The 27881-nt window shown below is 37.1% G+C and overlaps 2 protein-coding genes across 2 annotated transcripts in view; one reads left to right on the top strand and one right to left on the bottom strand.

Annotated features, from left to right (window-relative positions):
• The window catches only part of LOC149661441 (uncharacterized), a 237789-nt gene that overhangs the window by 125268 nt on the left and 84640 nt on the right, over positions 1-27881 (bottom strand). The gene's annotated exons all lie outside the window — the stretch shown is intronic.
• LOC149661443 (uncharacterized) lies at positions 889-27578 on the top strand. The gene is made up of 6 exons (XM_089842960.1): positions 889-1497; positions 21758-21975; positions 22123-22258; positions 22405-22538; positions 24958-25189; positions 26697-27578. The coding sequence occupies exons 1-6, from the start codon at positions 1452-1454 to the stop codon at positions 26801-26803; spliced, it is 873 nt and encodes a 290-aa protein (XP_089699086.1). The 5' UTR covers positions 889-1451; the 3' UTR covers positions 26804-27578.

Genomic DNA, 27881 nt, shown 5'->3' with positions numbered 1-27881 from the left:
CGCTTAACCGCGTGCTTTTCGACGCCCGAGGCCTTAGCTTTGATAATGTTCTATTCTCTAAACGGAGAAGGTATCTCTCGGAACGTTTCTTGCCTTTTAATAAAAAAAAGTGTTAGAAAAAAGGCTCTTTACTAAGTTTTAAAAGGGACGATGAATAAGACAGCGGCTGACGCCTACAAGAGAGAGAGAGAGACAGAGGTAAAAATAAGAAATAAAAACATAAAAGAGCTATCCTTTTTTGGGACGCGCGCTTAAAGGCCAAGGGGATTGCCTTCCCGTTATTTTGTTAGCGGACTAAAGAGGTCCGATTTTTGCCAGGGCTACCTTTTATCCCGGCGCCTTACGAAACAGAGAGAAGGAAACGAAAGAAAGAGAGAATCGTATAGCCCGAAGGTCGGTTTTTCCCTTCAGAGTCGCTCGACACGAAACGTTCGGCGACTAAAATCCCGACGGAGTCCGACAAACCCAAGGTAAACAGAGAAGAGATGCCTAACTCTAAGCCCGCTCTTTTTCCAGCCTTTTTTTGCTAATGCGATTTCTTTTATCTGCTTTATAGCCTGGCGCGCGACGCGCATCTAATATTATACCTAGAAAGTAGCCCTCTCTATCCTAATAGCCTACAAAACTCTCTCCCTTTCTCCATCTCTCTCTTACCGGAGAGAATTCATTACGAGTAGGAGAAACATAGGTTTTGGCTTATCCTAGACGCCTTTTTCTGGTTATCGGCTCAAGAACCTCACCATAACATTAGGATTAGGAATGGAAAACTAATTAAAGTTTGCGACTAACCGGAAATTAGTTAGAAACATAACTTTAAAAGAGCGGGTCTTCAATGCTTTAACTTCAACTCCATTTCTATTGTTCTCTTTGCTTTTACCGTCCGGACGTTTTTGCTTCGTTCTCACTAGGTTCTCTACTAAACAGTTTTTTGTCCTTTTCCAAACTAGCTTCGTTCTAGGATGGGAAAGAATGTTGGAGCTAGAGGAGCGCGCCGTAGCTTTGAATCGATTGTCGCCTTTTCGTTCGCGCAGATGGCGCCGCGTCATAATCTAAGGAAACAAGAGAAGCAACCACCACCACCACCACGAGGCTTGCCGGTCGAGAGGAGAAAACGCGTTTTGAAAACCCCCATACCTGAGTATAAACCGACTGCTGATCAGAGTCGTAACGTAACGTAAGCTGTGGCGATAACCTCCCATCCCCCTCGAAGCTTTCACTCGGTCAATCAGCGCCGAGACGGACGAAGATCCCTTCATAATTTCATACGGACCATTCATACATTCGCGATCGGTGAAAACGCGCGCGCGATAAAAAACTGTCCAAAATTTCGAAAGAATTTTGATTGGCACTAGGGTTTTCTTCAAGGGTCTTGACCAGTGTCCATCGTGAAGATCATTGCGAGGGAATACCGCTCTTCCGGTGGTCCCCGTTGGGGCGCCGGTCGGGAAAATATGGGATCGAGAATATGTCCCTTCTTCGCTTTGGTGCTATTGGAAGGTAAGTTTTCGAAAAACAGTTTCATAATAATAAAAATAACGCTTCATTTTCCACTTTTGTAATCAAGTAGAAGTCGCGTTTTACCAACCTCTTCCCCGTAGTTTGTTTCGCTTGTACTATAAAGGAATCTAGGAACAGGTAGTTCTGACGTTACGAGGAAATTTACTAAATGGATTAAACACGTCAATGTATTAAAAACAAAACCCGAAGCGCAGTCTTTTCCTTTCCTCTCAGGCCTCGGGCCCTAATGCTGTTAGAGTTCATAACGAGATTCACGTGAAAGGATTACCTCTGTCCCACCCCCATAGGAAAGACTAGAGAGCGTTTCGGAAGGATCCACCAATTTTTAAAAATTTTTATAACCATATCGGTTAAAACTTTTCCAAGCGTAGTGAACGCGTTTAAAGTTTCCAGGGGATGGTAACGTTTACGGCCCAGGAACTTTGGCGCGATGCAACTAAAATAGGCTATAAATTATTTAAGCTTTCAGGCATAGGAACGTCAAAATATCAGCATAGTAAAAAGAGAACAAATTGCCGCTGCGATGAATCGCCATTCGCTGGTAACAAAAAATAAAATTGAGCTACGAAGCTGAAATATTTAAAAAGCCATTTCATATTTTCTAAGCCTATATTTATACATCTATAAAGAATTTAGTAAAACCGCAAGATTGGCTTGTATTTCTTTAGAATAATGTAGTTATTTACGCTAGAAAAATGTCTGAAAAACTTAACTGTAAAAGCATTATTAGTACTGAGGAAAAAACATTTCTTCAAAACCAGTTTCAGTATCTTAGGTTAGTTTCTTCTAGCGTAATTCACAAATATATATTCTTGACGAAGTTTCTACCGCGTTTAATTTCAAAAACTATTAAAATAGGTGTTGTTTTTCCCCCTTTTTAAGACTGGGCCATTTTATTTTTCAGCAAGTCTTGATATGCCAGCATTTCATCTCCATTCCTGAACTTAGCAATTCAAGTAGCGCGCTGATTTCTCTCTCTCTTTTTTTTTTGATATTTTCCCAGCATAAAATAAAGAATAAAAATGAAATAAAATAGGCTGCCAAAAGGCGTATAGGAAAAAAAAAGCGATGGATTTATATGCCGGTATATAGATTTATCCTCAGAGGCTCGAGAGTAGGACATGGACATAGGAGAATCAGAAAGAGGAAATACATTTTTTTTCTTCGGAAGGCAAATTTCCGATTCTTGTAGAACTGTCATGTTCCCTTTACCGATCGTCGTGTACTACTAGAAAAATAAAAATATATTTTCGAGGAGAAGCTGCAGGGACTATTCTATATGATAATTTTGTTCTTTTCAATGCCACTACGAAAAAGAAAAATACGCTCGAACGCCTGCCTACAGGTTGCTTTACATATTTTCCACCATTTATCCTTATATACTATTATAGTATACATGTATTTAAAAAGAATTACTATGAATTTCATCATTTATTCCATGAATAGCTCGTCATTTGATCGACGCGAGGCAGACTCCGGGTTCGATCCCTCGAAGTAACTTCGTTAATAATGAAAGTTTCTATTACTGTTTTGCAAGCTAATTTGTCAGACCGTTACTAACAGACGTACACATTCAAGAGTATTTATGACCTATTGGTTCTCAGTCATTTCAAACAGTACGTTGCTTCAATATTCCTGTTATAATTAAATAAATTCAAAATCTACATTTAATAAAAATAATAATAATAATAATAATAATAATAATAATGAACTTTCTATTTTGAAAAAAAAGGGTTAAAAAATCAAGTTTCCCTACGTCGTTGTTAAAACTTTTTCTTTGTTGATTCCCTTTAGCTTTCCTGTCGCCGGAGTTTTTTTTCTAACTTTCGCAATTTTTTAGCTTTTATTCTTTCTTAAAGTTCCAAAACCCAAAAATAGCTAAGAAAATTAGGAAAATGTAGAAACGTAGGGGGAGAATCTAGTCTTTTTGTACCTTAGCCTTAAAGGGCTCGTTGGTTATTCACCTGCGCCTAAGAAAAGAACGTCCTTATTTAAAATTTAACATTAGACGACGAAGGAAATCCAATTTTGTCTGTCCATTTCTCTATTTCCCACGCAAACACGCTGCCTAGGATTGCGGGTTCAGGTAGAGAAAATTACGAATAAAGAAAAAAAAGAGCCTTGGTAATATATTTCTGACATTTTCTTGGAAATGTAGAGTTTCAAAGGTGAAAAAGACGCATAATGGTACTCAGATAATAACTTCGGCTATAGCACTTTCCTTCAGTCTGAGTGACCCACATGCAACTATGCATGTATATGAGTAATTTATAGTAATCTAGCACAAAGGTTTCCTAAGTTTCCCTTACAAAGATATACTTTTAAAATGGTTTAAAAGTGTTAAATTGGTTATCATGTATTAAAGTAGATATTTGTAATTCTGTTCTACATTTTACAAGATGGCTAGCTGGATTGTGTAAAAATACTTATTACCGAGTACCTGCTCCTGATCATTTCATCTTCCGACGTTAAGTGGTTTGGGCTTGGTGTTGATAATCAGTCAAAACCTTTACTTTATAACAGATAGAGATGATATTTCAATTGTATACCGCACGCAGAACATCCCATGAAGCAAAAATATAAGAGGATAATATCTGATACCGACTTTAAATTAAGTTTGTAAAGTTGAACTTCAACTGAAAGCATGTGTTCATGAATCTCTACACGGTAAATATTTAAAATGAAACACCACGAGCAAAGATTATGAATGAATGCTCCATGTTATAAGTAAAAAATCTATAAAATAAATTTACATCTATCAATATTAGCATTTGCCTTAACTCGTTTTCAGATTTTGTTTTACTAAGAGAAGGGGCTAAAAAACATTGAACTATTCTTGCGGAATAAAGATAACCATTCGTTCTTTTGTAGAAATTGACTCCCTTTAACCTAATTCTTTTCTATATAGAAAAAGCAATGAAATTCTAATTTTTGTAATAAAAAATTGAAATTCCTTTAGGGATTTTGTAGAAACGAGATTCGCGATTTAGTTTAGTATAGCTCCCAAGTTGCCCGGATTTTTTTCTTTTCCCTCTGTCTTTCCAACGGCGCGGTTATAGAAAGAAAAAGGTACCTATATATTATTCCTAGCTTCTCTAAGCAAAATAACGGAAAATGTTATTTCCTCTCACTATTTTTCTTTTTTACATTTTTCTTTTTCGCTTGCACCTCCGCTTTTTTCTTCTTCTTTCCCCAGTTTTCTTTCGAAACCTCGGCTGGTCTCTCCTAATACTATAAGGTCCTAGAAGGGTTAGAGCGTAGATTCGTATGGCACACGAACGGAAAAAAAATTTACGGGGTAGACGCGAAGGCAAAAGAGAGGAAGAAAAAGTCGACGGTCCGAGATGCGAATTTGATGATCGCTTTGGCGCGAGAAAAGTTGGTAGCGGCGGGTGCCTTGACACGTCCCAAGCACGTGCGCGTCGAAACGTGCCTACCTTGAGGCGACGCGTCGTCTACAAAATTTCTTAGATCGTGGCTTGCTTGGGCCTTTACTTGGAACGGCAAAGCTAGAAAAACGAAAGCTAGCCTCTACGAGAAATCTCGATTGGGAAGGAGAAAAAAAAACAACATAGGCTCAGGGTTAAGAATTGGTTAGTCATATATAATAGTAAAGGGAAGTTTCGTATATATACGAATGGCTTATTGACCCCCCTATTCCTTCTTTTTCCTATTACGGGAAGGTGTAAAGCCGCAACTGGCCAGCTATGGACGTTCCTAAACAACTTTCCATCGATTTCGGACTCCCACTGCTTTTTTCTTGGCTTTTTCCTTGGTTGGAGGCTAGTCATAACGATAATGTCAAACTTAGGTGAAGTAAACAGAATAAAAACGTAGATAAACATGATTTATCATCAAACGTGGAAGAATCTTGCCCCCTACACTCTCTCGTAATGTAATTCATCAAAGAAGCTTAACCCAATCAAACACAACCTGCGGGATTTCAACTCTTAATTACACTGCTTTACTAAAAACGTGGCACGTATTTACCGGTCAACTTTTGCGAAATCTAGCATATATACTGGCGTGTCTCAGTTTCGTAACTCTCCTTTATAGGAAAGAAAAGAGAGACTAAGGTATGATGAAATATAGAATATATGATATAAAAACGGAAATACAAGACGACTGTCCTTCTCTTTCAAAGAAGAACAGAAAAAAAGAGTATTCGCCCGCGATTGGAAAGCTTAAAAAAAACCGTATATATTCCACGTGCTCCAATATCCACCAAGAGAATACCACGATATAGACAAAACAACTTGTATATGTATTGACACTAGTGCAAGTGTAAAAAGCCTCCCTATAACCCAAGAAGTAGAATAGCCGAAGCTTTTGTTTTTCGAAAAATAAGTCAGGGGATGCTAGAGGGGCGGAAAACTTCAAACTTGTTTATTTCCGTCTCTCACTCTATTCGCAATAATATAATAAATTATTTATACTGTTTTTAGTAATCCTTTTCAGAAAAATAGATATTCTATCGACAAAGGATTGAGTAGGAGAAACTTTAATAACAAGGAAAAATGAGAAAATAAAAGCTTTTGTCTTATAGACATTTATTTCATTTCCGATAATGTCTTTATTCAACACCAATTGTTTTTTCCTTTACGTTATTGATTGAAATGTTATTTAATTTAAAATAGTGATAATTGCATTAATTTGTTATTTTTATCTAAACGGGGCTTAATTAAATTCCGTATCATTTATTCAGTTAACCCCACCACATAACGCTTCACGAAAATCATTTAAATTTTGAGGTCCCTAAGAATTTCTTCGGTTAAAATTACACAATTATAACTGCCAAATGTCCCGAACAACTGCTTGTTCTTTCACTAAATCCTAAACCGTATATGAAGTAGCTAAAATCGTAACTATTTTCTCCTTCAAGTTTGCTTCACCCTGGACTTTCATGTATTGCGGGTAAAACATTTCTACAGGCGTAGTATTGAAAATACATTACGGTTGTTCAGCCTGGTGGGTGGCTTTTGTTTAGTACTACACGAACAAAGTTTGACTATTTAAAATTCTTATAATAATAATAATAAGTCATATTTTTCCAAACTTTCACGAAAATACGGTATTGATTTACGCGAAGAGTCTCGCTGAAAGTTCTAGATTTATAAGAGTTCTTCAAGTTAGGGACATTAATTCAAGGGGTACTTTTACACTATACAATACTCTAGCCTCACATTTAACACCTTCGTATTAAAAGAGATTCTAGGATTTGAGACAAAAGACGAATAAAAGAATGGAAAAAGGTAAAGAGAGAAAGAGAGTCAGTTTTCAAAACTAATTTCCCTGGTACGAGTTAAAAATTCCGTGCAAATAAGAGGTTATAGTTTAGGAGGCTTTCTTGTATTTACTCGCGTTCCCGCGTTTACAATCTCACGCATTTTCTCCCGCGAGTTTCCCGCCTTTTGTTTTGTTACTTTGGAAGAAAGGCGCGAAAACCGTCCCGCACTTTCCCGCGCTTTAAGAATTGATTTTCTTTCTTCCTTCTCACTTTGTACTTCTTTTCCTCATAAATATCAAAAATAAAAATAAATTGAGAATGATAATAGAACTTAAAAAGTCAATTAAACTACAAAATTAAAACCAATTAGGTGACCCATTTTTTTAAATTATAAAGAAATAAGTGCGGAGAATAATCAAAGAAACTTAAGCAAACACATATGAGATTAATAATCAATTATTTTTACTATCAAATACCAATTAAGGTTGTTTTATTTCTGATATCTATGTACGTACCTCGTTGAAAAGATAGGCCTGTGCTTTGCTAAAATTTTCGGGTTGGGAAGAAAAACGAAGAAGAAGTGTTGTAGAGAAAAGTGGTGCCCGTTACGCAACGTAAGATTTTTAAGAAGACGACCCGTCGAGCTTAATGGGAGGCAACGAGAGAGAAATTTTGCGTCTCTTTTTTCTTCTTGAAGATTCTCGGCTCCCGCTTCTTCTTGGTCTTCCCGCGCGAGCTTTTTAACCCGCTACCTGATAATCTATTACAAACACTATGAATAGAAGAAGGGGCCAATTTCGGTGTCAAGGAAGAAAACGACCGAGTTTTTGAACTCGTTTTAAAAGAGAATAAAGAATTGAAAATCAATCGTCAGCGCCTTTCTACCCGCGCCGCACCCAGAGTTGAGTTTTTGAAAAACCCCTTCGGGGCCTTGGTTAATAAAAAAAGAGACCTGGTTAAAATTTCCCCCTTCTTAAAACGCCGTCGTATGGTAGGGTATGCATACATCTATAGAAATATTGGATGCAGAGGGTGTCGAAGTTTAAAACAAATTAAGGAAGAAATAAGAGAATTAAAATGGATTTTTCCCCCTTCCCGATGCCACGCCCTTTAATATACAGGGTGTTTTTTGAGTCAAGCAGATTTTCACGTGTGAGATACGTTCAAATTAAGCGCGAACAATTTTCAGGCTAATATAATCGGTAGATTACACAGAAGGGGTATATTTATATAATAATATTCACTTTTGCTCTTCGAAGAAAAGACGCGAGGGGAAAAATATTCCCCGTTTTCCTTTATAATCGGCGTCCAAATCAATTCTCTTTCATTAGGCCTCTCAAAGATCCACTTCAGAGGCGGCGAACCAAGGCGAACTCCCCCTTCCATAACCTCGATCTTCCCCTTCTTTCCTGAAAGTCGTCGAGGCGGTTTCCCTAATCTCTTTGCCGGCGCTTCTTTCCGCGTGGAAAGAGCGCGGAGCAATCAAGCTCGCCATGAGCCTCCGCAATTAGCACCAATTAACGTTTACCCCATCAAGCGCTAAGCTTCGCTATAAGAAAAGAAACGGCCAATTGGCACGTCTGTTTCTTTCGAAATGTTATATTTTACAATCGAGATCACGCGCCACTAGTCTGAGCTCTCCGTCCATTCTAGAAAGACGAGTAAAGCGAAACGGGGGGTACATAAGTGGCAAAAATGAATGATTAAAAGTTTACTCCATTCGGTCTCGCAACATGGACAGATTGAAGCCCAAGTGGAGCTGGTTCGAAATAAATTAGATTTTGCCATTAGAGTCAGGGGAAAAAACTGTGTGAACACCAAGAAGAGAACTACGAAATAAACTTAAAAAGAAGACCAGCTCGCTCTTAAATTAATCAATATATATACAGTTCGTCTATATACAAAAAAAACTATGGGATGGAAAGGAAGATAATTAACCTTAAAGTTGTCAATCACAGTGTTTGTAATATACTGAAACATTGATTTACCAAATTTTAACCCTATACCGGTTCAGAAGACAAGGATAAACACAAAATCTCATAGAGTTCACCCTACATAACTTCAGTTTAATTTATGTCCGATGGAAGCGAATAAAGAAGTATATTATATATATTTTAATGGACGTACTTATTTCTTACTCCGCTAGTTAAGCACTAATGAAGCTGATCCTTCGTGTTTAACTGAGATTAGACTTATTAGAGAGCTCTTAAATTGAATAAATAGCAATCGAGAGGCCGGCCACTAGCTCGCGATTACTATACGAATTCGAAATAATTATCGGATTGATTTCACATATCCCGTTTTCTATTGAAATCAGTAGCTCACCAAAAGAACGTAGGAAGTAGCCGCTATTTTTCCAAGTAACTTTATATCAGATTTTGAATTATTGTTAATGGAATAAGTACAGCTTAAATCGAGTTAAATCTTTCTCTAAAATTATTAAACCATCAAAGTTTTCGTACATCTCTTCATTTCGTAAACAAATTTTGGCATTTAATATTTTTCTATTAATTTTAGGAAATAATGGTGTGTTCTTGGAATCCATTATGAGATTAAGGGTCGTAAATCTGAGAGTACCACCACAAACATTGTACCACCGATCGAATTAGTTAGCCCGTGAGAGTGGCTAATGTAGTGAGTGCACTTTCCTATGTACAGAACCTTACACGGTAAAATACATATACATCACGGAAAACAAAATCTCTTAATATATAATATTCATAATACACTCTCCCGTTGAGGTTGAACCGAATTACGCACCTGACCCCAGTCTGACCTCAAGCTATGGCATAAACTATTTTGATTCAAAGCACGCGCTATTTTTCGCGGATCTATCGAAACCGTGGGAGGAAAAGGCGAAGGATAAGGTAGCGCCAATTTTGAATCGAAGTACCCTACGTTTCATAGCGATCCTTCTTTAGCATTCGGATCAGGATTACAAGCGGACGGTTGCTTGTTTTCTTTTATAGCCCTCGACCATCGGCTATTCAGTAAAGCTAGAAGTATATAAATATGACGTTTATTAAAGCTCGATTGGAAATTACAATAACTTCTCGCATTGCCGGATTGAACCGAAGAGAGGCATCGCAAGCCGTAGTTTATTTCATATCGTTTAGTTAATGGACTTCTGGTATTGGAAAGCGATAGGAATGGCTTCTAGGGGGGAAATATAAGTGAAGATATAAAAAAATTATTAGGGCGAGCCGTCGTGAAAGGCGAGCAATATTGCAAATGGCAACTTGGTTCGAAGCATGCATGAACCACGCAATTAGTAAATAACCAAATTGAGGTTAAAGCTAGCGAATGTATAGGTTGATTTGAACTGAACGTAAAGTACACCCCACGCATGCATTTGTTGTTTCTCGTTATATGATAATACCCTTTTATGCACGACAACGTGTTGTAGAATCAATATTGTTCAGGTATAGCGCTCGCTAGTTGACATTAATACTAAAATAAAACATAAAATATGTTGGCTGAACTAACAGTTAAGCCTACTTTTATATTAATTCCATTGAGTACAAGACTCACCCTGAAGATAGTAATTTCTGATTTTATTTAATTAAAAAAATTAATAATTAATTCGTTACCGCTTGTATAATAAATATATTTTTCTTCAGAGGAGTTATCGGATTTATAATTTAAACCACTCCAATATCAGGTTGTTTTGCATGTTAGATGTTCGAAAGGAATACTCGTGTAGTATAGTTCTAGATAACCTTGAGACATTTTAATCGCTATTTCGTTAACCAATAAGCTTCTTAACCAGTTTATTCATCGAGAATCTGTACGAGGAGGTAGGAAAAGGTGAAATTCAAAACACAACAACATGGCCAAAGAATTAAGAGAATAAAAGTGTTGCATTTCCTTAATAGAATCTCATGGCTGTCGCTAAACCTACAAAACTATCGACTAAAAACCTCGGCAGGCTTAACGAAGATACGTTTTTCCGCTAATTTCTTCTTAACCCGCCTAATTTTGGGTTATAAACAAAAATTAACCTAAAAGACCTTCAGACTAAATCCCTCTTTTATACCTAGGAAGGGAAAATTTTAACAAGGACCCGAGTTATTATGAAAATGATAGGCATAACTCTTTCTCCACCAAGCGTATCGTGGGGGTCCATCCCCTGGGATAAATTCAGTTTTGACCAACGGCTCCCACGCCCCTAATACCAGAATACCGCACTTCTCTCTTTATCCTCGTATAACCCTTTCAAAACTTACGCCAAACTCTCTAAAACCCCGGGAGTATTTATCCGTCAGATCACTACGCTCGACTTGCTCATATGGTCGCGGGGAGGTCCGAGGACGACCCTCGCAAAGTATTCTAGGATAGCCTCCCCCCGTCACTATGGCATAAGCTAATTCAAAAATTTACTACCATCCCTTTTATTAGAAAACTACAAATGGAAGAAGTGTATTAAACCGAAACACTTTGTTAAGTGTGTGGATGTACGCTGGATTCGTATTAAGGGAGCTTGATATAATTTAAACTTTATCTACTTCGGAGGCGCTAGTAATACCATTAGGTTCGGGCGTGCCCTTATAGTGAAATCCCAAAATTCAAAAGCGTTTTCATAAGAATCGCCCACAGTAAATTCGAGAGTCTTTATAATGTACACGTACATTGGCGTTCATTTGGTTCGAAAATTGGAGGATAATTTAAGTGGAAAGAAGTTGAACAAATGTATTTCTTGGGTTTTAATTGAATCTCTTATTTCTCCGATTAATTATGTTGTATCGAATTTCGAATTCTTTTAATAAAAACTCATTACGTTTAAAGAAAATAGATATCATTTTAGTTTACTTCATATTGTCAAAGTTACGGTTTAGTAATATCAAATATCCCAGCAAAAAAAATATAAAGGCTCTCGAGAACGGTTACATCACATTAAAAATATATTATACTTCGTCGCATATTTTTATAATATAATCCAAAACAATTATATTTTTGCATACTGTAATTTTTCCTTTTTCATCATAATTTTGTTTAAAATTTGAGCGAACAAATTTTCCTTCAAAAACTTATTTTTTCCAATGGAATTTTTGAAGGTTTACAAGCTGCTCATAGACTATATGCTAATATTTTAAGAAGCCTGTTTTTGAAGCAAAACGAAGAGATGGTCTGCTGAAGACATATAAAAAAGGAAAGTAATTTTCACGGTAATTAGATTTTACTAGTAACGTTATATGAAGCCAGTTTTTATTCGCCATTTATGCTGTTTTTACCAGATATAAAATGTAGGTACCAAGAAAATTTAGAAAAGGTCTTTAATTTTAATTGAATCCTTAAGATTAAAATTAATGTGCTTGGAATAAAGGAAATTACTATTTTTTGGATACTTTTCTTGGAGTGTGTTAAGTAGCTTCACCGGTGTAACACGTTTTAAACGTAACTTTTGAGTTCAACATTTAATCGATGTACAGAAAATATGAGCTTGATTATCTAGTCGAAAACTTCTCCTTCATCAATGATTAAATGTATTTTGTTTAAATATAAACCAATCTAGAAACTTTCGTTTCATGTAACGACAAAATATCGTGTTAAAAAATAATAATGAGATATATATTTTAAACCAAGTTAACTGGAACCGTAAAACCAAAACGTAAAGAGAATATTACATAAAGTATAAATAAACCAGACAGAACGGAAAATGTATAAAAAATATATTTAAATTCTGCGTATCAAACTGAACGAAATTTTCCAACTAAAGGATTCCAGTTTTCTTTATGCATTTTTAAAACAACGAGATATTTCGCTTCAAGCTGTTCATTAAATTTAAAATATCCAAAATTTAATATGATATATGAAAAATTCTATTTCAAATTAACGGACGAATACGTCATTATAAAAACGACTTATTCACGCATGACGCCTTTAAAAAAAAAAAAGAATCTAGGATGAAATTAAAAATGTTACTAAATCCGTTTATTAAAATCCAATTAGACTAAAATTAATTAGTTTCAGTTTACGTAGCGTAAGCGTTTAGATTAAGCCGAAGTAGTAAAGCCATAGATACCCATAGCTATACCCCTAGCGCTATGATATTGAGTATTAAATGAAATAAAAACAATTTGATAACGTTGGTTTATTAAGACTGATCTATCTGGCACTTTCAAGTTAATCCTATGGGCTAATAAGGTTTGTCAGTCCGACCGAGGGTCAAATATAATAAAAATAAAGCCAATAGGGTTGAGGGATTATAAAATTGCAACAAAGCTCTTGGAATAAAATGGGTCGAGAAATAGTGTATGTATATATATTTCTCTCTCTCAGGGTTTGCTCTTAAAATTTGGTTTCCCCGCGAGTAACCTTAATTAATCTAGCTGCTAGTCCCGGGGAGAACTTTTGACAATAAGTCGAGGCTAATTTAGCGGGGCGCTCAGGGCCTATCGTTTCGAAAATCTCGATAAAGCTGTTTACCATTTTGAACCCTTTAAATTTAACACCCCCTTGGAGGGAAGCGTCTCTTCCCAGCATAGCATTCCCCGTATCTCTTTCTCACACGCCTTTAAATCTGTTTCAGTAGGAGATGGATTAATTTCAGTCTACGAGACTATTTCGAAATCTCTTCCTGCCTCTTCCATCCTCTCTTTCCATCGTTAACAAGTCAGTTTGGGTTTCAAACTGGAAACTTTGGTAAAACGCTATTAGTCGTGAGGCAAATCATCCCTGTCGCTAGACCCCTATCTAATTCTAGGTGTAATCTTTGCTAGTGAGGTTTTGGGGGCCAACGAACCCCAGCAACACCACCACCACCACCCTCCTTTTTCGGTTTCAAATCCCTTATTTTAAAATCAGCAAATTAAACCGATATTATTTTGTATCGATTTTGTCGTCGATGAGGTTTACGAATCGAAACGAAAATCCAGATTATTTTATCTATCCTAAAAATAAACCTGTTTATATATCTTTGGAGTCTTGGTTTCCCATATAGAAGATGGGAGAAATCAGTTTTAGTTCAGGAATTTTGAGGCAAACTAAAGACCTCAAGAGGTAGGTATAAAGTAAGAAAGTTTGGATAATTCTTAAAGGGAAAGGGCGATAGGGAAAGCGTCATTTCAAGTTAAAGGATAGCGTATTAAAAATTTCCAATTCAAAATATAATCCCCCGGACCAAATAACCGCAAAGTACTATACCTTGAAACGGAATTTTCAATGAGATTTAAAAGTAAATTAACGCAAAGCAAAAATATTCTGAAGAGCGAATAATTTCTAAGCCCCATTTATTATTTTCAAACATACTTCATTATAATTTACTTCTGAATAAGGTATGAATAGAAAGTTATAAATAGAGTGTATGTAGATATATATTGCGGAGAGCGCCTCCCAGCACTCCATTTAGAGCTAAATTTCTCTCCGGCGTTCGGTTTTGGTTCAAATTTTGAAATTCAGTCTGACTCTCCGAAACAGATGATATTTCTAAAGAACTCTACGAGTACGAGTACGAGTAAGTATATTAACTTCTAGGAATGTAGAGCGGGGGTGGAGAGATGTTTCGAAGACTTTTATAGGAATAGACAGCAAGAAGAGTCGCGAATTTGCTAATGACGTCGTACGTAAAGGGACGAGATACATATAGATGAGCTAAGCCTAATTCGGAAATAGGGATTCAGGAGGGAGGGAGGGAGGGAGGGAGACAGTGAGACCGACGCCACCTGGAATAAATTGGCATTTCGTGTACCGTTTCAACTACGGTATATCTCCGCAACCAATAAAGCTGTCCGAGTAAAGTTTTCGCCGGCATTAGTGTTTAGCGACAGCTCGTCGATGCATCCAACTCAAATAACGCCTCTACGACGACTAAAACGCTAAACAGATTTCCTTGTTACGTTTTGCGAAAGAGACTGTTACAAAAGTTTATAAAAAGATTCGGAAAAAGTCCATAATTTACAGTAAAACCGTCAAATTATCCTTAGTTTGCAGCATAATTAACGTTTGAAGACATAGTGGATCAGTTAGAAAAGAAAGATATTTTATCTTAAATACAACAGTTTATCTCCAGTTTTGTCTAAATTTATTAATGGCTACAGGGGTAAATAACGAAAGGAGTTACAGACGCTAGATTCCGTAGTGTAGAATACAGTGGGACCTTGAAACGTCATAGAATTTGTAACTAACGTAGTGCCATCTTTGGAACTGTATTGTAAATAAGACCAGAACCTTAAAGCAAGCGCGGGTCCAGTGGATCCCCTACAAGGCGACTTTCCTCCTGTACTCCCGTTTTGGCTTGGCAAAGGCTAGTGGGCGGGATTTATATGGGCACTTATAAATCCCGCCCACAAATGCCTTCTGCCTTCGCCAAGCCAAAACTGGAGTTGGTAAGGAAAGTCAACTTGTAGGGGATCCACTGGACCCGCGCTTTGCTTTAAACGTTTTGCCTTAAAATCTCGCGCCGCAAGGTATTCTGGGTAAAGTAAAATGGCGGGTGTCGATGTTGTGAAGTCGTCTCATAAATCAACCCAATATAATTATTATATTCAATCGCGAGTAAACAGCGATTTAAAGAAGAAAGATAAGTCAACAATTTGCAATTTGAAGCCGGGGAAATCCTCAAAATGTGATCAAACTTGTTTTGCCGTAAGTGCGCGGTTACAGACAGAGTCGGCCCAGTGAGCCAAGGCTTAGTGGGAACTGTGGGATCAGGATCATCGACTGTATCTGTGACTAAAGAAATTAAAACAACTAAACTGTATTGAAGGATGCAAAAACGACATTTAATTCCATTTCATTATCGAATAAGGAATTTACCAACTTTAAAGTTGCATGTTTCTAATTCAAGTGCACCTTAATGAATAAGCTTTACTCTAAGCCTAATTGTCACTCAGTCGTAAGCAGACGAACACTAGCAGACGAATACTAGCAGACATTAGAAAATCGATATCCCAGCATGCCTTTCGAATCTTTGCTGCCACGCTATTGGTTGGAAAATATCATACTTATTTTGAATTATAGGCGGCGCGACCGAGGCGTTTTCTCTTTTCTGTGTCTACGTTTGAAAGTCCCACTGTATTCTACACTACGGAAGCTAGCGTCTCTATCTCCTTTCGCTATTTACCCCTGATGGCTACAAATTGATAACGAAAGCATTTTATGAGCTTTGGTCAGCGAAAACAATGAAGTAGAAAGAGATTTTTAATGTCAAATCTGAGACGATGTGTAGTTGTATTTTAGTGAAAATCGAGAGGAATTAAATACGGAACAACTTGGCTAAACGGTAATAGTTGTTTCCTACAAGACTTCTTTAAATCACTTATTCAATTAATATTTTACGAAACAATACAGATAGTATATTTCTTTATGGTAAAAACGAAAATTATAAATCACCAGGGGGACACCCACAGAGTTATTATAGGAGGATAATACCATCGCATTAGCTAAGCCTAACTATATACCGATGCAAAACGACCTCGACAAACTCCATTAAGAGTTTTCCCAGGGTTGTGTTTTTCCCCGGTTTTTAAACTCTTCCAACCTCCTCCAATTTGTACTTCGTATATATCGTGTAAAGGTTAAAAATATGGGGAAATGATGTTCGCTTCATCTGATTGAGATAAATTTTGACAGGGTCATTAAAACGTCATTAGATTTTTTGGGTTAAAAAATTTAATCCCCGAGCAAGCTTTATTGAGATAAAATTACCTCGGGACATCCTTCCTAATAGCGGAAGTAGCTGGTGGTATAAATATATATTTAATAGTCCGAAATTGTCCTTCGGGTTATAGTTATAAATATAAGGTTAAAGGTCAGTTTTGTATTGAAATTGGAATTATTCCCTCTCAGTTCGGAAGCAATTGATGCACTTTGGCATATTGTCACGCGCTATTGTTTTAGATATGTTGTCTACATCTCTAATAGCATACGTTTATAAGATATGTTCCATAAGTATGACGCTTTCTATACTTCGAAATGGTAGAAATTAATGAGAGCTAGTTCGAGAACGACAAGCGAGAATTGACTACACGCCGTTTTGCAGTCCATACTCCTAGTAAGTCTGTACTAAGCCTTTGATAGCGCCTCACCAGGCGTCGCTTTACGAGTATCTAAGTCACTTCATGACAAGCTCTCACTAACCAGTGACTAACTTATGGAACATATCTTACAAACTTATGCTACTAGTAAAACTCCTGACTTATCATTTAGAATTAGACCCCACGGTTAAAATGTACAAGTTTAAATCAAATGAGATATAATCTTAATGCTATTTACGTTAAATCCTCTCTGTATTGACGATCCAAATCTATTCGAAAGGATTAACTTCCGAATTCGTAAAGTGTATGATTAACTGTAGAAACTCCACTACTTTGTCGGTTTCTTTACTTCCTTGGCAAAAAACGGACTTATAATGAAATTCCAAAAATAAATTAAATATATGTATATCCCACAACGAAAAACCCAACCCATTTCTAGTACAACCATTGATCCGTGAATCTTAATATCCCCTTATTCTTCTACGTTCCACACAAACTGGCGTAGGGTAATTTTATGGATAAAAAATTGCTGGGAAAAAAATGGAGATGCCTATTTTTTTCATGGTGAAGAACTTTTCTTTTGGCTTCTTTATTACTGAAAAAGCTAAAAACCCCAAAGGAAAATAAGAGTTCTAAGGGCACGAGATAATTTGATTTCTATCCAAAGAGAAATATATATTATCAAAAAAAAAAATAAAAATAATCAAGTTCCTTTATTCCACACAAAGAAATCAAAAAACGAATGCTCTACTTTCAACCTAAATTTTATTTTGCAGAATGTACGCGATTTCCCAGATTCTCGCGGTAATCCTATAAGTATTCTTGAATCAATATTAATACCGAATCTCTCTGCCAAAAAGATTAAAATATATAATATTAGAAGTAGATTAACTCGAAGATAAATAGCAAAATCAGCTTTCTCTCAAGGCGGTTAAATATGAAATATACAGCATATAAATATAAAATTCAGGTAAGGTTTTTAAACTTCGAGTTAATATACTTCTGATGGATATAACTCAAAGAAACCAAAATCCCAGTGAATATTTTCCCCCGTTTCTGATTTTCAATCGGAATTTAAAATGAAAATACGAAAGCGCCCGGCTTATATACTCCAGAGACGCGAAACCACCGTAGCACCATGCACCAGCCGTTGCCTGTTGGGTTTTTTCAATTTCTTAAAATGTTATGCCGTGCCTATAACCCGAGCTTCGCGTGACTCACCCTACCCAATTTTACTAAAATAGACCTTTGAATTTCGCCAGGTTCTCCGGCACGAGGGGAATGAAGACCATAATCCCTCGCGGTTTGGTTTTCATGCACTAATGAGATATAAAAAACGCTAAGCCTTAGCCTCATCTTCTTAATATTAAACCCCGAGAACCCTTAGAGGGTTTCACGGGTTCTTTACGGGTTCCCACAACAAATTGGGCAGTGTTCTCAACTATCTCATCCCTTCTCCCCGATTAGGGATCTGCACTTCTTTGAGGTCCCAGGGCCTTCACACCTCAAAATCTGGGCCTGGTTCTTTAAGTAATCATAATGTGACGGAAGAAACTTAGGAAATATTTTTCCGTATTTATTAAGAACTCAGTCAATATGCATGGTGAGAAAGATTCCGCAAAAGTTAACAGAGTTGCACCGTCTATTATTCATCAAAATCTCACTTCTATGGTTAGTCAAGGATTTTCCCAAGTCACCCAACACAAATATAGTTTTCCGCATTCGGTATGACTCGATACGTCTTCGTTCCAAGATACGTATAGAAAATTGACGTAAACCAAACCAAGGCGGTTGGTAATTCACACACAGACACAGATTCGAGCTAGAGGACGTCCAGTTTGACACGTACCGCTGCGGCGCTTTTGAAAATATGGAAACCAGACAAGTTATAAATAGGCATACATTTGGAGTCTTTACCTCAAAGTTATCAATTGATACCATTGAACGAAAACGAGCGACAACATTAATTCAAAAGCAGCTAGCTCAACAAAGGCTTTAATTTGAAATTGAGTACAAGATCGTAATGTTTTGATAACTTCAGAGTTTGTGGACTTTCGGTTTGGCGTAAACTTTAACCGAACGCGAACCGCCTCGTTGCTCCAAAATACATAGAACGAAGATGGTGGAAAATAAATGCATCGTAATAAAGGCAAATATATCATAACACTAGTTCCGGAGGGAATGCGTTAAACGTAGAGGATACGGGATGAAACCCCTGAAGATATTTCACCCGACGTATACGTAAGTCGAGATGATTTTGACAGCTAAAGGCTTCGTGTCGGCCCGTCGAACAAGTTTGTACCCCTCTAAATAGATGGACTGAATAACCTTATCCAGATACCCTTCAAACTGTATTAAGGATAGGAAAACCCAACAGGTTGGACTATCTCAAAAGCATCCCGTCAGAATTCACCGCTTCCATATTGCAAGCGGAAGTTAGCGAGAAAATTGAGTTGTGAACGAAAAGTTTGTTTCAAACTTATTCAAACTTAAAATGGGCATTTATTTCTTCTTTATTAAGTAATTTAAAAGATATTTTGGTAGAATATAACCTTCTTTGATGTAAAAAAGAGGGGGTAGGACATACTATTTATAATCTTTTACGCGTTTAGTATTCGTTTAACCATGTTTTATACAATTGTGTCTGCGCACTATTACGTGTTTCTTGAATACGCTAAGATTTTTTTATAGTATTAGACAGAACAGTTTATTAGCTTCGAGTACGGGAATAGGTATGGGAAAGCTATACAGGCATATGATATCCTATTATAAAAAGCCATTACAAGTTCCGTGCGCCAGTGGGAATGAAAAAAATGAGCTTTTTCTATTCTACTAGTTGCGCTATCACGAAAAGAGTACCTTTTTCGTTAATGATCGCCTCCATTTTCGCTAAACGAGGCCGTTTTCCTCCTTCTACTCATTTCAATCCCTTCCCACTTTGCCCTCCACCCCAAAAACTGCAGCTTCTCTTTCTGGTTCTCTCTCTCCCTCTTTTCCGGCGCGATTAGTACGATCGAGCTAACACTAGAACCAAACTGATCGAATTCGTAAATATTTAGCGCTATTCCTCTCCAGTTCCAAATATTCCATTGTAGATCCTAATCTTTAGTTAGTCGAAGATATGGTTGGGCAACTCTTTTCAGTGCGAGGGTTCTTTCGTATCAATCCCTGAACTGTTTTCATGAAATAACCATGATGGACGCCCCTTAACTCTCGTTTCTATCTTTTTCGCGGATGAGTTCTCAATTAATTGCAAAGGGGGTCCCTGAAGTTTTATACCCGAGCTCCCTCTTTCTCCTAGCTGCCAAGGTCTGCGAGTCATAGACGCTCCCAGTGTTTTGCTAATAAATTGCTGATCCCTAATGGCTCGAGAATCGAGTTTGTTCCCGTTTGTTGGCTTCTTACCCGGCTCTACTTTCAAACTCTTTTCTCCCAGCTTTATTCCCCTCTTCCATCTCCCTCCATTTAATAATCGTCGTCTTTCTTTTCTGCACCCCCGCTAGCGATTTAGTCGTCGACAACGGGGGCGCAACTAATGGAAGACTCGAGCTAGCTAGGCACGCGAGTGCCTGCACGACCGTTATTAGGCCAAAGGGGTTATGGTACACACACATATATACGGAAATATGATCCCAGACAACTACTGACTAGCTATCCACGTCGTTTAGAAGTTTATCTCCGGGAAATCGTCCTCAAAACACAAAAGAAAAATAAAGAATAACGGTTATACCTGTATACCTTTAGAAACTTGGCTATTTTTACCTTAACAGTTCGTAAAAACGGGTTACGTAACACTAATTCTCTGCATTATAGCTCTTATTTTACAACGATATTAATATTGGATATGATGTAATCGGTTAATCAATACTGAAAACCATTTTTTTAAATCTGGAAAAACATCTCTTTCTGACATTCCCTTTCAAATGTCATGAAATTTCGAAATGCATTTATAATATAAATTATTAAAGTCCCGAACTCGGTTGAGGACATAAACTCGGGAGATTAATCACGTATTGAATTCGTAATTTTAAATAAAAAAACTGATAAACGAAATGGCCAAAGGCTTCAAAATTTCCAAACAATGCAGTCAGATGGACACTAGTAATTCAGGTGCACTCGAAGAGAAATATAATGACCAGGAGATACTTGTCCAAACACTTACGAAACTAAATCAAAACATATTTGCGAGAAAGGTTATTTCCTAACAATGCAATTAGGGAAAGAACTTTGGGTTTGTTAACTGCAGACGGCTCTAAATCTAGACGTATATTCAGGAGGGCTCATTTTGATTCTGGTATTGTTTCCCTCGATCTCTCTACACTTCTCTTATTAAGTCGCCTTCGGGCAGAGACAAGCATGCTGTCCATGCCCACTATATTCCGGTACTCGAGAGCGACGCGCTCGAGTTCCTCCTCGGATGAGAGGTTCAAAAAGTTAGGATTTCAAAAGAGTCCTAAAGCACGAAGTATAAACATTTCGAGGATAGAACATTGAGGAGCAGTGAAATTTGGAAAATGAGTGGGATCATTCCTTCCTTTTCCGACTGTCGAAAGTCCATAAACTGAAAGAAACGAACTTTAAACACTAACAAACGAATGTTTTCGACTTGCTAGTACATTTCAAAATCTTGGGTCTCACAAAAAATAAGTATAAATCAACACTATATTCTAAGGTTAACTACAATTTATGGGCTTTAACTACAATGTACTTGAAACAGGGCAGACATCAAAAGAACACTCGAAAATTCATTTTATAAAAGAGACGCTCTTGGGTATAGTTTTAACCTTTATCTATGAAGCGCATTGCTAAAAAAAACTCACTAGGTTCTAAGAGAAAAATTATAACATTGATTATCTCCATCCAACTTTAACTTCTTATGGATCTCCATACAACCTAGTGAGTTTTTAAGCTTTACGAGCTGAAATTATTTTTGATGCGCCTAGAGAAGACAGAACCGGCAGTTTCTTACTATTAACCGAAACTTTGAAGAATATTTTCTTCACTTTTCTTTGATATCCCTAAAAATATTTCCACGCAGCGTCTTGGAGTTTGACATTTGCCCTGCGGCTGGTGATGCTCGACGTGCCTTCGCCGACAACGTTCGGCGAATCGGTCGAATTGACTTGTAGCTACGAGTTAGAGAACGAAAAACTCTACTCTGTCAGGTGGTATAAAGACGACATAGAAATTTACCGATACGTTCCGAACGACTGGCCCCCGGGACAATTTTTGCCTCTACGCGGAATTCGAGTTGACGTAAGTCCGAGATATCCGAAGCTCATACCCTTTCTCTTACTTCCCTAAATTTTGTTAAACCCAAGCTTTGAATCTAGTGTGTCACGGAACCCTGGATAAGCTTTAAAAATAGAATACGTTCGCTGAAAAAAAAATAACCCTTTTTAGCTCGGTAAATCTGGGAAACAATCTCTGTTCCTCCGCAAAGTGGATTTATACAGCGCCGGTGTATACCGATGCGAAGTATCAGTGGAAGCCCCTTCCTTCCAAACATCGGAGGAAGAGAAAGAAATGAAAGTGTTTGGTAAGAAAAATACCAAAACAAAGTATTCAAATTTACTAGTGAATAACTTTATTATATTTATATGTTGCCTTAGACATTTATCAGACCTATATTTCGAGTCCTAGCTTTCCATAACAGAACTTAATTTTTACCCAACATTTTCGCAGTTCTACCCTCGGAAGGACCTAGTATATCGGGTGGATTACCAAAATATCACAGCGGAGACACCGTAGCGGTCAATTGCACGTCGGCTAAATCAAAACCAGCGGCTCAACTAAGGTGGTTTATCAATGACGAACTAGTAAGAAAACCCCTAATTTTGAACTATAGACCTATATTTAACTAAATGATTGGTTTAATAATCGGGTAAAAAGAAGAAAAGAGGAACAGAGACTCTAAAACTTTTCGGGCGTGGCATCGTTAAATTTTCTTTAAGTAACATTAATTACTAGCTGTCTTTCAAATAATTACGAAACGCGACTACCTTAATCCGCTGATGATTCTATGGCCATTTTTGAGAGGGAGTGTAAATCTCATTGCGTTGTTCGCAAAAACTCCACCCAACTAGTAACGAGTTTCCATTTTTTTTCCTTACATGGAGCCCAAGCTAAGATATAGACAAAGCGTGTTATATTCGTCTCCAGGTTGAACCATAAGATACATATCCGTGGACTGTCTTTACGCAACGCTTCTTGTCTTCGGTCCGAATAAGGACTCGGGAGCGAAAAAAGCTCGCTAATAGAGAAGAGTTTTCGATCTTTGAGAGTACGAAAGGAGTTTATAAATCTAATATTTGTCCTTTCTGTCCTACGCGGACGATAACATTTCGAGGGTCCGGGAGTGCAACATTGAAACAAACGAGCTGCAGGGTCCAGCGTTCTTTCCCTCGGACCCCTTTAGTTTCCCGCCACTTACAGGGCGCTTACGCGGCTCGTTAACTCGTTCTAAGCCGCTATATAACTTCCGTCTTGAACCGGACGGAGAGGATAGGATGCTATCGATCAGAGAAGCTACCCCTTAAGAACTGCCCCTCTCTTTTCGAGCCTATTTGTTTTGGGTTAGGGTTAGGAAGAACTTCTGGAGGGATCTTTTTGTTACCGCCATTATTCTCTATCCAGTCCCTAGCTCTTAATGCCGACGGACCTATGGATACAGTTTAAAAAAATACATCGAAAAAAAAATATAATAAAAAAATCAAAGTCGAATGTATTGGAAAGTTTTTTTTTTCTTTTAGGGTGCACTCAGTAAATGACCTTACTAGTTTGTCTTTTTCGATACTTTTTCTCTCTTCCTCTCAGTCTTTCTCTCTTTGCTTTTCAAGTTATGGATTTTCTATTTCTTCTTTTCTTAAGATTTTTCCGAAACCTCTTTCCTCTAAATCTTAGAAGCCTAAGTTCTAGCCCGTTTTTTGGTCGATTACAAATTGTTTTATTTCCACAGCGGTGAAGGGATTTGCTTCTTTAAGGGGAAGGCACGCTGAATTGATGGCGGAGATTGTACTTTTTTATCAATATTTCCCTTCCTAGTGGTGTTTTCCCTGCCACTCCATCGCGCAGGACTCATTGTATAAATCGACAGACGAACCCCCGAATATATATTACCTTTTCAGGAAATGTAGGGGCTTTGTATTAGAAAGAAGTGGAATTATAGTGCAATTATCTTAGATGCTAGCCATTTTTGACGTTGAAACTGTGAATTTAATCAATTCCCCGATTAATATTGCTAAAATTTCAACCTTGTAAATGTTAAAACGATTGTTATTGCTAATATGCAAAAATGTAAACTTAATTGATAAATTACTCAGTATTCTAGAGATAACTTTTAAATTCATGCAAGGTTCTTCGCGGAATTCCGGCAAAGAACTTTCGGTTAAGCAAGGTCATTACGTCCAATATTGATATCCCCGAAAGAGAAGAACTTAGGTTATGAAAGAAGAGAACAGTTAAGAAGCCCTGCTTTGTTTAGTGAAGCGCGTTTAAAATTTAAATGCCCAACAAAAACGGGTATTTGAAGATACTTGTACGAAAAAAAATGTCTGCCTTACGCGGATTTTCCTTTCTCAAAAGAAAAAAGGGGCGAAAGTGGAAAGAATCGGCCCATTAGATCTTAGCCACGCTACACTAATGTCTTCTCAAACTACACTCAAACCTCGCTTCATTTCCGATTTTCGTACTTTTTATTATTTTTTGGTCAGGAAAATTTTGCCTTTTTAAAGAAAAGGAAAAACATGGCCATTTATTTGCGAAAATACCCCAGATGATAAGGCTATAATTTGGGACCTGAGGGTCGCTAGATGAGCGCCAAGTGAAGTAAAACGTCGTGGCTTTTCATATAAAAAAAAATGAGTTAGGCACAAAAAAAAAAGAAAATCAAAGTTATTCGAGCGATTTTTTTGCGTTCGGGAAAAAAAAAGGTTTAAAACCGCCTCGGGTTGTCCGGAAGGTAGAAATTTACTTTAGCGTGCCTTTTTTTCTTCCCCTTAAAGGGTTACCCGGAAAAAATAAACTGGTTTTATATCCAAATATATAGCCTATCAGAAGTAAATTATCCCGAGGATATTGAAATCTAAAGCTTAGTTTCGAAAACGATATTAAGGAAAGTAGCTGGGTGCTTCCGCGATATCTTCGGGATAATCTATTTCGTGTATAAATCTTATATTCGACGAAAGGTATTAAATTGAAGAGAGGGATTTTCCTATCGCTATTTTTCTTTCGCTACAGGCGGGACCGGAATACGAAATCGAATATTCGACGATACTGTACGATGACGGCCTGGAGAGTTCGACTTTGGGCCTGAGGTTTCGCGTCAAAGAGAAACACCTCCAAGACGGAAACATGAAACTAAAATGCACCGCCACTATTTCACAAAGTTATACCATGAGCAACGAGGAGCTGCTCTTTGGAGGACTACAACAATCCTCTAAACTACAAATATTGGAGAACAAAAGCCAAGGTAGCTTTAAATATTAGATTTTACAAATCTTACAGAAAATTTTTGTAAGGGTTAACGACTCAAGTTGGAAAGCAAGGGTCCCTTGAGGATTAAATATGACTTGTTCTTACAGTTTTATTATCCCTTTAAATCTAAAGCCCTATTTACATGCCCTCGAGAAATATTCGAGGTTAGACCCTTGATTTTAACACAATCACTCTTTCTCCTTAGACGAGGGAAAAATGTAATTCAATACTCTCTCGAAACACTTCACGCGGTAAATTCTAACGTAACTTACGTCTGGGAATATAAAAGAGTCAGAACCCTTTCCTTTCTCTTATCCTCGATTCCGATTCAGCTAGTGGAACAATCATTATGTTTCCCGTTTCCCCACCAAAACGGGGACGATTCGGGTTCTCTATTGATTCCTTACAGTGTCGGACTACTCGAGAGCCTTCTTCGCTAATATTACAATACCACCACCACCACCACCACCGAGATAAATGTTACACCACCAACCGGTATAATAATTAAAACAATAGTTTCCAAACGCGAATGGATCCCTAGAAATCTTCCAATTCTCTCTCTCTCACTGACTCTTTCTCGGGGAGGAAAGCGGTCGATATTGGTTTGGTTAAGCGATAAAGGAAGTAAGGAAATGAGGAAGAGGAAACGCGGAATTCGTCCTTTGCTTCGAAACGACTCGGAATTATTAAAATTAATTCCCGAAACTCGAACCCCAAAATTACACAGATTTATTTATATAAAAAATTTGAATTTTATCCTTTCATATCCTATTTGAGTTTAAACCTAAAACCGAATGGAATTTTGGGTATTCTAAGGAATATATAATTAATTTCTCATCTCGAATTCTCCCGTAATCGTAACCTACACCAAGTTCAATAAATGATTTAAATCAGCGAACCACCGTCTCGGATTCGTTAATTCTCGCTTAAGAAATATCGCCACAAGAAGATAGTAAAGTTTTACGGGTACTTGAGTTTAAAGTGTTGAAATTCCCCAACTAGTTGTATAAAATACTGTGTGTTGTAAATATAGTTGACCCAGTTGGATAGCTAAGACAAAAGCGTATCCCTAAATTGGGAATTTGAACCATAACTACAGGGTGTTTTCGGGTAAGGCATAAGTTTATAAAATATGTTCCAATAGTATTACAGTACCTATACTTCGTAATGCTAGAGGCTTACTGACAGCTAGTTCGAGAACAACGCGAGAATTGACTACACTCAGTTTTGCAGTCCTTCTTAATAATTAGTCTGTACAAAGCCTATGACAGCGTCTCACCAGGCGTCGCTTTACAATAATCTATGACCTACATCACTTCACGACAAGCTCTCACTAACCAGTGATAAACTTATGGAACATATCTTATCAACTTATGGTAAAGCTAAGATCTACAAGTCGTAATAGTCACTACCTAAAATAAAAGAAACCATACGTCTTGTTTTAAGTCTCTTCCTAATTCTTCTCAGAGATTATATCACTGTTATTCTTTAACCTATTTCAGTGAAAGAAGGTCCGGAGGATAATAGAAGCGAAGGCAGTTCGTTACCAACTTTTACGTTCCATATGATCTTTCTCAGGATATTGTGGGAAATGGTGGTAGTATTTTAGCAAATGATCGTGGTCGGACCGAATCTCCGAGAATGAAACTGTTCAAGCTATAAATAATTTGATATACAGAATAGAACACGCAGTTTTCACACGAAATATCGTATCGTCAAAGTATACATTACGACGAAGAGAGAAACTAAAAATGAACTCGGGAATGACAGAAATCGGAAATCGAGTTTCGTACGTACGTTCGCGTAAAAATCAATTAACGCCGAGCGGTCATCGGAAAGTATGACAAACGCGACCGACGACCTGTTGCTAAACTACTTTGATTTGATTTCATTTCGAGTCCCTTAAGCTTCTCCGAGAAAAAAAAAATTGTATAAAATCAAGTAGAAATCATCATGGCTTGAAAAATAATCAACATATCAGCGACAAATACGCGTTAACTCTAAAAAAAATAGGGCCAATGGGTGTATTTCCATGGTATGACGTTGATCAGAAACCATGAAATATATTCATTAATAAGCGCTACAAATCATTCCAAAGAAATATAAAATTAAACATTCGTATACATTCGTATACATACATATAAAACGTGTCGCCACTTCCAAATGAAAAAAAAATGATTAATTTACCTAAATTTCTATTTTCAAAATAAGAGTACGGGAATATATATATAAAAAGAATACCAAAATATCGTTAATTAAAAATAAAAACATCCATTTCCCCCCGGTTTAACATTTATGGTCAATGAATTCGTAACTGTACATCTGTATAACCCGCGGTGAATGTATAAAATAAGACTAAAAAAAAACCAAAGAAACTGTACTGAATAAATTAAATGTTGTTGTTTAGTCCATTATTTAATTCTTTGGTAGGTTAGATTGCATTCAAAGATTGAAATTTTGCATTCAGGGTGAACGTTTGTTCATTTTGCAACAAAATATCATGTGTCGTTAACTATTTGCGAAGTTATCTAGGTCTGATCAGCTTACTTTGTCTCTTTGAGAACATCTCTTAGGCTAACCAGTTCGATTACGAATTAGTTTCAAGTACTAAAGATTTATGACCATATGACATAAATATGAGTAAAAGTATCCAAGTTTATGTTTTAATATCAATACATCGATGGGAA

Source organism: Phalangium opilio, unplaced genomic scaffold (assembly GCF_054372755.1).
Source record: "Phalangium opilio isolate 3A_F unplaced genomic scaffold, DU_Popi_V2 ptg000070l_1, whole genome shotgun sequence".
Lineage (NCBI taxonomy): Eukaryota > Metazoa > Arthropoda > Arachnida > Opiliones > Phalangiidae > Phalangium > Phalangium opilio.
This window is presented reverse-complemented; position numbering and strand designations above follow the sequence as displayed.

What these genes read in the sequence shown, in the direction of transcription:
- LOC149661443 (XM_089842960.1), top strand. Translation starts at nt 1,452, where the DNA reads ATGGGATCGAGAATATGTCCCTTCTTCGCTTTGGTGCTATTGGAAG. An exon ending in GAAAGAAATGAAAGTGTTTG is followed by an intron (nt 22,259 to 22,404) that starts GTAAGAAAAATA and finishes ACATTTTCGCAG; the next exon opens with TTCTACCCTCGGAAGGACCT. An exon ending in ATTGGAGAACAAAAGCCAAG is followed by an intron (nt 25,190 to 26,696) that starts GTAGCTTTAAAT and finishes AACCTATTTCAG; the next exon opens with TGAAAGAAGGTCCGGAGGAT.